Genomic DNA, 12,449 nt, shown 5'->3' with positions numbered 1-12,449 from the left:
GGTAGATATTATTAATCATATTTTATAGGTGAGTACATCTAAGCCCAGAAAGGTGGCGTCACTTGCCTAAGGTAATAGACAAGATTCAGACGGAGGTTTTTCTGCTTCTTTCACCACCCCCTGCTCTGTCCTTTCCCAAAAGTCCATCCTAATGTTTCTTCATCTTTTCTCTCCCAGAACAGTTTAATATTTATGGAAATATGTGGACAGTTGAGCTCTTTTTCACCAGAAAGACAAGAAGAGGAGCTTTCTTGCAGTTGGGGACAACCTCCCTCCAAACTGCAGCCATTCGTGGGCAAGGACGGATCCTTTTCTGTCCCCTTGTAGCTTAATTGCAATGCTTTTCCTTTTTATTAGTTTCCAGATTCTGTGCCAAGTGCCTTAAAAGGCAGGTAGGGGAGAATTCTCCTCTGCTTGCCTGGCAGCTTGCCATCGCCCCCAGAATCTATTGCTTGCTGCTGCAGAAAGGGATCAACATGGAAGGCATTTTTTCTGGGCAGTGAAATTTACATATCAGAACCTTGCTGACTGAGGCAGAAATGAGGGCTCCAGGGGCCTGGAATCTGGGGCTGGGGACAGAGCCTTTGTAGGGGAAGGGGGAGGGAAGAGCTTATTTTATTACCCAGGAATAAAAACATTGTGAGTAATGAATAAAGTCCGAAAGCAGTAAATCTGGGACTCCAGAGTTAGGTGTGCAACGTGTCGGAGAACAATTTAAGCCTTCGTCTCTTCTGCAGAGGTGAGGTATTCCGGCTGCCTTTCACAGCCCGAATTTCATTAAATGGCCTTTTAAGGGTTAGGATTACAAGAAGCCCAGTCCGGCTGGTTCATAATGATGATTTATGGCTGTGTTGTCGACTCCCCAACCCTTCTGTACAAAGGGACAGAGAAAATACATAATTTGTTGCTCATTAACTCCAAAATCTGTCAGGGCTGCCCCAGAAGCCATGTGGTCCTGGAGTCATGTGCCTGCTAAATGGCTTCAGCCTGGCCCTCTCCTTAAAAATCTGCAATTGCTATTCTACAGTGGAAATATAGAAATAATAAAATCATCTCAGTGCAGTCTGCTGTGGGTCTTTGAATGTGAGAGTCAGAATACCTGGGCTTTGTTGTTAATTAACTCTGTCACTTACTAGCGTCAGATCCTTCAGATAAGTCACCACTTCCCAGAGGCTTAGTATTTCCATCTGTAGAATGGACATGTCTTCTTCATAGAGAAGATTAAATGAAACTAAAGTGCAAAAGAAATGTAAGTGATGGCTGCCATTATTCGCATTACTAGGAATTTGAGGTACCGTAAAATGTTCTCCTTACCTCTTTGTCTTCCTATGAGAGGAAGAAGCATTTTAATTTGCACTTTATTCTCTTAAGACCATGACACTGAAAATTGAAATTTTAGAGTGATGGGATGTTAGAGTTGAAGAGTCGTTGAGTTGTAATAAACCCCTTCTCTCTAAAGTGACAGGAGCAGAGAGGTGACTCATCTGAGATTAATCAGTAAATTCATGCAAGAGATGCAGAGTTCCAATGGAAACCCAGGCATTCTTTATCTTAGCATCAAACAGGAAATCGTGCTGCTTGATGCTCAAGCTAAGTCTGTTTCTTAGTCCGTGATTCAGGGAACTTGGGAGGAACCCAAGGGCAAGGATTTTGCCTGGGGCCTTGGTTCTGCTCCTTGCTCGTGGTATCATCTTCCAGGGAGTAACTTTCCTCTGTTCTTGCTTATTACCTTTGCCTGGTTGGCAGGCTGGTGGTGGAGGTAGCACAGGAGAATTGAGAATAAATGACATTGCAATTATGAAGTAATAAATCACGGAGTCTAATGCATTCATTCTGCAAGTGGAAAACCAGCTTATTCCAGATTCACTAAGTGAGCAGGGACTCGAACCCTGGCCACTTGACTCCTGGTTCAGTGTTCTTTGCCCTACATATAAGTCACATGAGTATGATTTATAAATAAAGAAGAATAAGAAAGTGTAAAAGAACATAGTTGTGGTAATAAACATCTGGAACTTGTTCGCCTGAAAGGTTACATAGGGTAAAAGTATAAACAGGTTCAAGAGGGGAATTAGATCATGAACGCAGGAAAGAATGCTGGGCAGAGTCAGTACACCTGGGTCTAATCTTTAGATGTTAGTTAATTTGGACCTAAGTGGCTTCCATGTATAATGGTCCCTTTCATTAATGACTTGCCATGCTTCTCTTGTTTTAATCTCTACAACGTGTTATCAAAGAGCTCTTGGTAATGTTTAGGGGATATTTCCAGTTTTGCAATAGTCTGAGGACTACTGTCCTGCTCCCTTTCATTCATTTGTTCCTTCAGCCAATAGTCTCTGAGCACCTGTGCAAGGTCAGATATTAGTTCTGTTCTCTCAGGGACTGGCTAAGCCAGGATGCTGGCTAGACTGGCCTTAGACCATGTCCCTGTGATATAGACTCATACTCAGTAGGTCTGGGAAAACAAAGTGTAGCACTCACAGATATAAAGCATTTGTAAACAGAGTCCCAGTGTGAACATTGGCAGTGGTCGTAGCGTTCTCACTCTTGCACCTGCTCATCCTGGTGTTTCCGTCCTACATGGCTGTCCTTCCCCAGACTCTGGAGCCCTCGAGGACCTTGATCAGGCCCCGAGCCTCGATGCCTTCCCCCACTGGAAAAGAGTAACGGGAGCCTTTGCAAAGGAGTGTCCGGATATGTCTGTCTATTGCTTCCCTTGTGGTCGTGAACATGCTCTCTGCTCTCCGAAAGGGCAAGCGTGGCTCCGCATCCTGCCCCATGAGGAAGTGTGAAAGGGACTTTTGTGGTGAGTGATGAGTTGACCATCACTGTCCTTGGGCTGCGGTTGCAACCAGGAAGTGGCCAGGACTGTGCTGCGGAGTTTAGACAAGGGCAGCGGGCTGTGGTTGGACATCACTAAGGTGGAATCGATCCGCTACCGAGACATATATCATAGGCGTTGGCCTTACAGAGCACCAGCAGACCCCCATTCCTAACACAAAGCCAGGCAGTTGCGGGCGAGGTACTTCCTCTCTGAGGCTCAACGTATCCATCTCTTGGTTGTCGTGAGGATTTCATGAAATGAAGAATATAAAAGCAATGCCTGGTATATAGTAGGTAATCAATAATTGGTAGCTTTAAAAATTTTTTTTATAGTGATAAATCTCCCTTAAGCATCAAGTAGTAGACACAGGGTGTGAAAATCAAGACTTATTCACTGTCCTTTAGGATCTAAGAAGACAACACAGGCTGACGTGAGGGAACTCACAACACTGAAGGGTATTATATGAAAAGTTTCTTAGTCTTTAGACTGGTGTCCTACTCATCACACCATACTTCCAAAAAGTAAAATAAAAGCATCATGTCTATGGTCCTGGTCATTTCCCATTCTGGTTATCACATTTAAACCCACAGCTCTGCCAAGGCGAGTGGACTCCTTTCACAGAGAGGGAGGTTGAAGCTTGGAGAGCTTAGGTTATTGCTGAGAGACAGCAGCCAGGTGGCCGAGCCTGGGCTCTCAGCCTGGGCCGAGCCAGGACTGGGCCGTGGCGTATTCACGCCTTCACACGGAAGCCTCCACCACTACGTGATGTTGCCGCGACGCCTGAGACACTTAGTAGAGCCAGATCATTGCTGGGGACTCTTTAGCCCAAATCCCAGAATCCAAGATATTCTCAGACCCGTCCGACCCCCTGACATCCTGGCCGCCCTTATCCATGTCCACGATTCTTCATCTAACATTTTTTTCTACATCTAACATCTTATTTGTCGCTCTCTTTAAAAATAAAAATCTACATATAAATATATTTGATTGTATATTTTTCCTGTTACAAAGGTTTTATGTGGCTACATAGGACTTTAAAAAATAAAGCAATCATTTTAAAACTTTTGATCATTCCCCTTGTGCCTATTTGTGTCTGTGCACTTCTTGAATAGAAATTGGGATTTTATAGATTATAACCTAAAGTTAAATACTGAATATTCTCCTATGTCATTAGATATCCTTTATAGCATCTGTCTTGATTTCCCTCTCGGATTCCTTTCAGATCATCACGGGGGAATTCTACCGCATCTATTACCTGAAGGAGAAGTCCCGGTCAACGATCCAGAATCCCTACGTGGCGGCTCTCTATAAGCAGGTGGGCTGCTTCCTCTTCGGCTGCGCCATCAGCCAGTCTTTCACGGACATTGCCAAAGTGTCCATAGGGCGCCTGCGTCCTCACTTCTTGAGCGTCTGCAACCCCGATTTCAGCCAGATCAACTGCTCCGAGGGCTACATTCAGAACTACAGGTGCAGAGGCGATGACAGCAAAGTCCAGGAAGCCAGGTGAGACACGCCTCCCCGAGGCCAAAGCAGGCGCCCCTTTAATACAGTATAGTTCGGGGAGCACTTACTAGCTGGGCTCTGGTGTAGGCGGGTGAATAAGGCGTAGTCCCTATTTTTGAGGAGCCCACAGTCAAACGATTGAGACAGATATGTAAATAAATAATTACGATATAGCATTGGTAAGACCATTCATTCATTCATTCTTTTGTGTATTCATGAATTCATGGATGCCTGCTATGTTCCAGGCATGTGTCCAAAGCACTACTACCACGGATGCAAAAGTGAACAAGACACAGTGCCTGCTCTCAAGGTTACAGTCTAGGGAGGGAAGACAGACGGACAAGTGTGTATCAGGGATGTGAATATGGCCCTTTCATGGCCCTCTCTTGCTCTTGCAGGAAGTCCTTCTTCTCTGGCCATGCCTCCTTCTCCATGTACACTATGCTGTATTTGGTGGTAAGTACCCTCCCTCTGATTCTAGTGGGGTCCAGCCCCAGCTTAAACTTCTGATCCCATAACCCTCAGACTAGTTAGGGACAGACTTCACTGTGAAACCCTTGAAAAAGTTAGCTAGAAAAGTTAGGTTTCATTCCGAGCTCTGCCACTGCCTTAGCAGAGGTTGTTTTACTTTCCAGGAACTGTCCCATTTTTCAAATAAAAATGGCATTTGCTATGGCTGCTTGATAAGGATTGTGGCCCCTTTTTGAAATAATAAAGTGATAAAGACACTTGTATAACATCTGATGGTACAAGCACTGTTTTCTGAAAACCCATGAACTCACTTGATTCTTAGAGTACCTTTTAAGTAATATTATCTCTATTATGGGAAAAGATTGCTAAGAGTGGCTCAGAGAATTCAAGTGAACTGCCAAAATTTACTTATGCACCAGAACTGTTGCTCAAATCCAGGCCTTCTGATCGAATGTTTTGCAGTGTTCACCGAGTCAGCCTTCCTTCATGTTCTCCTGATGAAAGGACTTTAGGGATTATCACTACCTGACTACTTACAGTGATTTTGAGTTTTGCAAAATACTTATGCATTCATGAGAACATGTGACCTCTTAACAACACTGTGAAGTATGAGATCCATGTCCCCATTTCTCAGCTCCAGAGACCAAGGCCTGGCGAGGTTAAGCGGCATGTTTATTGTCCCTCACCTAGTGGTGGAACCGTGGTGTGGTTGCCATGTTGCCCTTTCCAAGGCTGCGTCTGCTCTGATTTCCTGGAGATGCTTGGATAGTGCGGGAAGGGCCCGCTCCCTCCAGCTGCCATGCAGACCGTGCGCTGGTCTGTGTTTTTCTTTGTCAGTTACCTACGGGCTTCCCTGCCTTTCCTCTCCCCTTGCACGAGTCCCTGTGCCAAGGCGCTTCCTGCTTTCGGTGCTTTGATGGAGTTCAGAGTGAGAAGGTGCCACGAGGTCAGACGTAGCTCAGAGCAGCGTAAGCTGTTTGGGAAAAGAACATTTTGATTTCAACGTATTTTAAAAAAACATAATTAGGAATTGGAAAAAAACAGCAGAGAGGTTGTTTTGTTTTGGTTTTTCCTAATCTTTTCCAAGTTTGGAGGCCTCTGGGCTTCCAGTTGCCTAGGACGCAGAGCTGAGAGGTGGGCCCCTCCTGTGAAAACACTAAACATGGATTTTATTTATTCATAAATAGCACTTCCCTTCGTTCTTCTTTTGTGTGTGTGCGTGGTTATTTTTGTTTTGTTCTTCGAAAGAATAATTTAGCAAAGATATTTAGGTTCCTGCTCCGTGTGTATATTTTACCCAGGGCTGGAAGCAATTTTAAAAATGTAATTTCAGTGTTCTGTAAAGGTGCTCTGAGAAGTTGGGTATGTGTTCATTTCTTTCATGTCCCTTCATTTTATTCCGAGAGAAAAATACTGGATTATTTTGACTCCAACAGTGGGCACTGTGTCCTTGACAGCTGCCTGAAAGGTGAGGACATTATCGAGTTTGGGAGCCTTCCATGTGCTGGTCAATTAGGTGACAACATTTGCTTCTCAGGTTACCTGATGAGGTGTGTGTTTTGATTATCTTATTGTCAAATACAAACAAACAAACCTGTATCTAAAAGTGAAGTCACAAAAGTTCTACAGTCAGTAAGAGGTGGAAAAGGTATTTAAAGGCACTAGTCTTTATGATTTGAACATCATTATATGTTCTCTTCATTGTACTGCACCACAAAAAAAAAAAATGAAAACAAAAACAAACCTCTTCAGGATAAACTTAAAGAATATAACCTCTTGGCCCTAATTTCAATGTCACTTGGAGGAGGCCTGCCTTTCTCCTTCTGTTTTAATGACTGAGATGTCCCCTGCCCTCTCCAACCACACCGTCACCTCTCTACCAGCTGTGGTAACAGCCAGAAACCTTCACGGGGTGACGGGTGAGGAGTAGATTTTGATTGAAGGTTTGTTTGTGTGCGTCTCTCTGAGGGAGGAAAAATTCTAGTGCCTTCACGTTGCTGAAAGGAAGGAAGGGAAGAAAGTAAGGGAGGAAAAAAGAGGGAAGGAAGGCAGAGGGAGAAAAAGAAGGCCTTCTTAATCCTTCATCTCCTAAGCATATTATTACCCCCAACGCCACCACTCTGTCATGCACATACCCGCACCTTTGGAACTGACATACACACACGTTAAATATTCACAACTCGCAGACACACACACGTATATACACACAACATATATATATATACACACACACACACACACACAGAGCTCTATTTTTAGCTCTAAGGTTATCTTGCCCTAAAACAACCTCTGAAAATAAGAGCTAAAAAATGCAAACAGTGCCTCTTTGCCAGGGCTTGTTTTTATGTGATAATACAGTGAAATCCCAGCCCTTGTAATGTCCAATTTGCAAAACTTTCTAAAGGAAGTTTGAAGAACACCCTTGCTCCCGCCAGAGGAGGTGGGAAATCCTGCAGCCTGTCCAAGAAGTCCTTAGACCCTCCCCCAGTGCTTTCATGTTGGGCTTCAGGAAGTGCTGGCACTGGGCAAATAGTTTCTGCCCGCCCCACCCCCCTGCCCCTGCACCCTGCGCTTTGGTTCATGCAGCCTGTGATTCACAGCTTCCCCAGAGCATTGGGGAGAATCACGTTGGAGCCAGCTGGCCATAGCATTGCCCCCTCCTGCCTTTAGAGTCAGACTGATGTGGAATCAAATCTGGCCATGTCCATTACTGGCTATAGAACCATGAGCGGGTCACTTGGCTTTAGAGCCTCAGTTTACTCATCTGTAAAGTGGAGATGAGCATGTGTATTTGGCAGAGTTGTTGCCACTTTTCCTCTCTGGACCCCATTTTCCCCATCTGTCAAATGAAACAGTGAGATCAGACGGAGTCTGTTTATCTCTCAATCTCTACAGCTCTGTTTGAAAGGAGTTTGAACTTCCCAAAGTGCTGAAATAAAGAAAGATAAGAAATCATCAGGGACAAACTTATGCCACATTACCCTTAAATTCAAAGAGAGCGGCAGACCCCAAGCACCTGCCATCTACGCTCCAGGGCTTCCAGCGGCAGCCACTTCTAGAGCCTACATGGCTTTGAAAGGCACTCCATATCGGGATTCGTTCGCAAAATGCACAACTTGGAAAAACCATGCCCCAAACACCAAAGTATCTCTGGGCACAGAAGCTTAAGGATAAGGTTTAGACTCCTTAGAGATTAATGCAAATTCTAAAAAAAAAAACAAAAAAAAAACAACAACAACCAAAACCCCACAGCATATATAAGCATAAACTGTGCTTTCTGCCTCTGAGTCCTGGCCTCAACCCCAGAGGACCACATCTGGATTGGCCCTCCACCTCCCTGGTCAGGGATTGAGGCTGACATGGTTGTCTGGATAAAATGCCAACACCAGGACAGGTACCAATTCACGTACCACACCTGGCGTCTCCTCTGTTGTGCCAGGTGCTCTGCTATCTTCTGGGGATGCTGAGATAAGTCAGATGTGGGCCCTGCCCTCAAAGAACTTCCCTATTCATCCAGCATGCAGCAAATGTTTAGTGAGTGACTTACGCACCAAGATAAGGATGTGGAGATTAGTGAGGCATGGTCACGGCCCTTGGGGGATTCCTTCTAGAGCAGCAGCGGGCGATGATAATAGTCTGGTACATGGTGCAGCAGCGGGAGGGGACGTATAGTTTATCATAGATACTCAGAATTGTGGCCCCCAAGCTAACCGGGAGTGGAAGGCGGCAGAAGCCAGGGAAGGCTCCCAGTAGAGTTAGTCACACGAGGATGGAGGAGAGGTGCCCAGGTGAAAGGGACAATGGTGACCTGGAGAAGTGCAGGCATTCGGTGCAGCACAGCTTGGATGGCTGGTGGGAAGCAGGGAGCAGAGGGCATGCTTGAGAGTGGAAAAGACCTTTGGCATCATGGGCCCCAGCTCCTCATTTTGCAACTCAGATGAGGCAGCAGCCAGTTGGTGTCAAAGCCTTTCCTTGGCTGCTGTGGCCCCGGGAATCTGCACCTTGCCCGCTCACCTTCTTCAGGTCACTAGTCCGAGCAGTCTTCCCTGAGTTAACCTGTTTAAAATGACAGCCTCCTCCTCTGATACTATACCCCCAACCCCCTTTGCAGCCTTACTTTTTCCACCGATTTCTCACCCTCTGACATACTATATATTCATTTGCTTGTTTATTTCCCTCAACTAAATTGTAAATTTCTTGGGGTGTAGAGGGATTTTTTTTTTGTCTTTGATCCACTACTTACTGTATCCCACTTCCCAAAACAGTGCCTGACACTTAGTAAGTGTGCAGTGAATATCTGATGGATGAATGAAACTCTGACGTTCCCAGGCCATGCTCCTTTCCATTCCAATCGGAATTGTTTTGTCTCGTCATCACTGACTCAGTAGATCGCTAAGGGTCTGTGTGGTGGAGGGAAGGTCTTTGCTGCCTCTTTACTGACCTGTTTACCTATTGACTCTTTACTGTGCTGTCCCGTGAGAATGGTTTATGTGTCAGAGGGTTTGCTGGGTGCCAAGGAAACAGGGAAGTGGCTGTACTCTGACAGCCGTGTTCCTTGCTTGTTAGTCATTGAGGTTTTGTTCCACTTGTTTGGCATCCCAGAGCCTGGGGGCTGGTGTACCCGCAGGGCATACCCGCAGCTGGTCTGTTGAAACCCCTTGCAGGAACAAGACTGTTGTTTCCAAGGGGAATAAACCACGGCACCAGATGTTTTTCCCTTCCCTCCCTACCTCATTCACTCACCCATCTACATGTCCACCCATTTCCGAGAACCTGTTTTCTGTCAGACCCTGTGTGAGCACCCACAAAAGGGCTTATAATTTTGTGTGCAAAGCAAGAAAAGTAAACAGTTGCAAAAGCAGTTGGATGCATTTTCTGCTTAGGGATGGGCTGAGGGGATGGAGCACAGAGAGAGAGGCTGTCACCTCTACTCTGAGACATACTGAGTCAGTTCACAGAGGCCCCTCTGCTTAAGATCGGGTCGGAGATTGTGCTACTCTCTTGCAAAAGCTGTACACCTGCGTTTCAGACGTGGGCGTTTATAAAAGTGTGTGGCAGGTGAATTAGAGGAGCCTGAAGTTCTAAATGTCCCCTAGACGTTGTCCTTTAGTGCCCTCAGCTTGCTTCTCTTCTCCAAAAACAGAGGTCCAGTATTAAAGACCCAGACTGAGTGCAAAGCAATAATCCCCCAAGGAAACTGGTTCTGTGGACCATTGTAAGGAGGTTTTGTTGGAATTCCACAGGACCCTAGTTTCGAACCAGTTTTGAGTGTGGGCTCAGAGGCAAACTTACTGTGTGTAAATCATGGCTCTGTGCTACCTTCAGCAAGTGGTATGGCTTTTTTTAGCCTCAGTTTCTTCATCTGTAGAATGGGCACGATGGTGTCCACCTCACAGGATTATTGTGACAGTGGCAGGTAATGTCATCTAAAGCACCCAACATAGTGTCTAGAACAGGGGCAGTTTTCTTTCCTTCCTCATAGTGACAGAAGACAAGATTCGATTTTCTTCCAAAGGAGGAGAAAAGTCAATCCAAAATTCTTTTTGTCCTGAAAGTTGCTAAACGACTTTCCAGAGAGAGGTTCTGGGTCTGCACCATGTCTGTGAGCCACCGAGCCACCGGGCACATGGACCAGAGCCCAGTGGGAGCCGTGGAGGAGATTAGAGGAGGGAGAAAGTTTCTGGCTGTGGGTGTCAGGAAGAGGGTAGGCAGGGACATAAGGAAGGACAAAAGCCTCCTTTTCACTCTTAGCAGGGCTGTCCCAAGAGCAATGGAAATGAAGTGAGAGGACAGGGCAGACCTGTTCCACCAGTATGCAAATCGTGTAATGAGACACAAATGACTCAGCAAGAGCACGCGTGTGACTCACACACACATCGGACTCTGCTGGCTCAGACCAGAGGAGGGCCTCACGTTCAGTCGGACCATTGTAAGGAGGTTTTGTTGGAATTCCACAAGACCCTAGTTTGGAAGGTAGGACCAGGAAGGAGAAGAGAACTCCACTTAGGGAGTGAGTTCCACATGCCAGGGACTTTCACATGCATCATTTGTGGGGAGGAGAGGCAGACATACACTGTTCTACTGTAATCTTTATCATATCCACACTCAACAGTTTTATTTTAGCAGTTGGAAGCAAATCTTTGTGCAAGAAAAGGTCTTTAAGATTATACGCTTTTTTAGTGAAGGAGCTTATTCATATCTGTGTCCTTCATAGAGTCTTGAAGGTAATAGATACATTTAAAAAATTTTTCTTTACGTTCTATATGAGAAAACAGAAATTCAGAGAAGCAGAGTGACTTGTCCGGGGCCACATAGCTGGTATGTAGCAGAGAAAAGATTCCAGTCTAGTTGCTCTGAGTGCAAATCAGACACTTTCTGCAGTGATGTTTGGGAAGTGGGTTCCCGGGGCAGATTCTCAGCCTGGACACCTTGACACAGATGGGGAAGTGAACGCAGATTAGGCAGCATGCCAGCAGCAGCCTGTGTGAGGTCAAAGTGAGTTTCACTTTCTGGTTTCGTCCCACTCTGCTCCCCCTTTTCCTAAGCACCTTTTTTCAGGGTGCCTGGGTCTTTGCTGAAGCCCCTGCAGGTGTTCTAAGGCTGGGAAAGTCTCCTTGGTCCAGGATAGGGGCATGGCACCGTCTGGTCAGCAGGGTTTGGCTTTCTCTCTTGAGTAAGATAATACTTGGCCCTTTGAGTGGGAATGAATGGAACCTCCAGAGTTACTCATTGTCCCTAGGACCCAGAACGTACTTAGTGATCCTGGTGAGGCCCAAACCTCTCTGGCCTGGAACAGCTCGTGTGACTGGGCTCTGAACTGGCAAAAGCCACTCCATTTAGCAGTGAGATTGGCGGAGGGCGTTCTTAGATCCTTTGATCAACCTCAAAGCCTGTTGCCACCAGCTTACTTCTCAAATCAGATGAAGCCACTGAGTGGAAGGTCATTGTGCAATCTCATTCTTTAGCAACTAACTTGGTTTGGTGATATCACCATGGTCATTGAGCAAATCTCATTTACCTAGGCAAAAGGGTAACCTAGATTTCTCAAGAGTGTCTTGAGTGCTCATCCTGTGGCAGACAGGGTCTTCCGGTGTTACCTCCTTTGGTCCTGGCAACCCTGAGAAGGAGATACTATTCTGTCTATTTCACAGATAAGGAGACTGAGGCTTAGAGATGTTAAGTGACCACACAACTACTGAGTGGCAGAGCCAGGACTGGAATCGGGGCTGTCTCACCCCAAAATGCACTTTCTTATTGTACTATCCCCTAAATCCCTACCTGTAGACACCAATCCTGACCTGGAGGTGTTCCTCCTCAAATGTGTTAGTTACTGATGTGTATCTGGGAGCAAGCTCCCATCTGCCCACTGCAATTCCAAGTCTGACTGCTTCCCAAAGGACTTCTTTTCCCAGGGCCGCCTGCTCCTTTCTCATTCATAAGCACTCCCTTCCTGGAGTTATTCTGATGACTGCTCTCTTCCTCTCTCCTGAGTTCCTCTCCTGTATTTATTTTTTTCTTTTATTAAGCTGCAGCCTTAAGTATCTGAGTCAGTGAAGGGGAGATGTGGACCTTGTCCGGTTGGGAAGCCCACCCTTCCTCTGCCCCACCCTGATTTCCAAGGCCTATGACCTCAAGTCTGCATACGGGGGGCAGG

General features: G+C 46.0%; 1 protein-coding gene across 1 annotated transcript in view; it reads left to right on the top strand.

Moving 5' to 3' along the window:
* PLPP3 (phospholipid phosphatase 3) overlaps window positions 1-12,449 on the top strand; it is a 78,960-nt gene that overhangs the window by 49,624 nt on the left and 16,887 nt on the right. The window contains exons 3-4 of the mRNA XM_020289188.2: window positions 4,044-4,324; window positions 4,723-4,780. Coding sequence (XP_020144777.1) covers window positions 4,044-4,324; window positions 4,723-4,780 — 339 coding nt within the window. The remainder of the gene's footprint in view (window positions 1-4,043; window positions 4,325-4,722; window positions 4,781-12,449) is intronic.

This window comes from Microcebus murinus, chromosome 2, assembly GCF_040939455.1.
Source record: "Microcebus murinus isolate Inina chromosome 2, M.murinus_Inina_mat1.0, whole genome shotgun sequence".
NCBI lineage: Eukaryota > Metazoa > Chordata > Mammalia > Primates > Cheirogaleidae > Microcebus > Microcebus murinus.
Note: the sequence above shows the minus strand (reverse complement) of the source record. Positions and strands in the feature narration are given on the sequence as shown.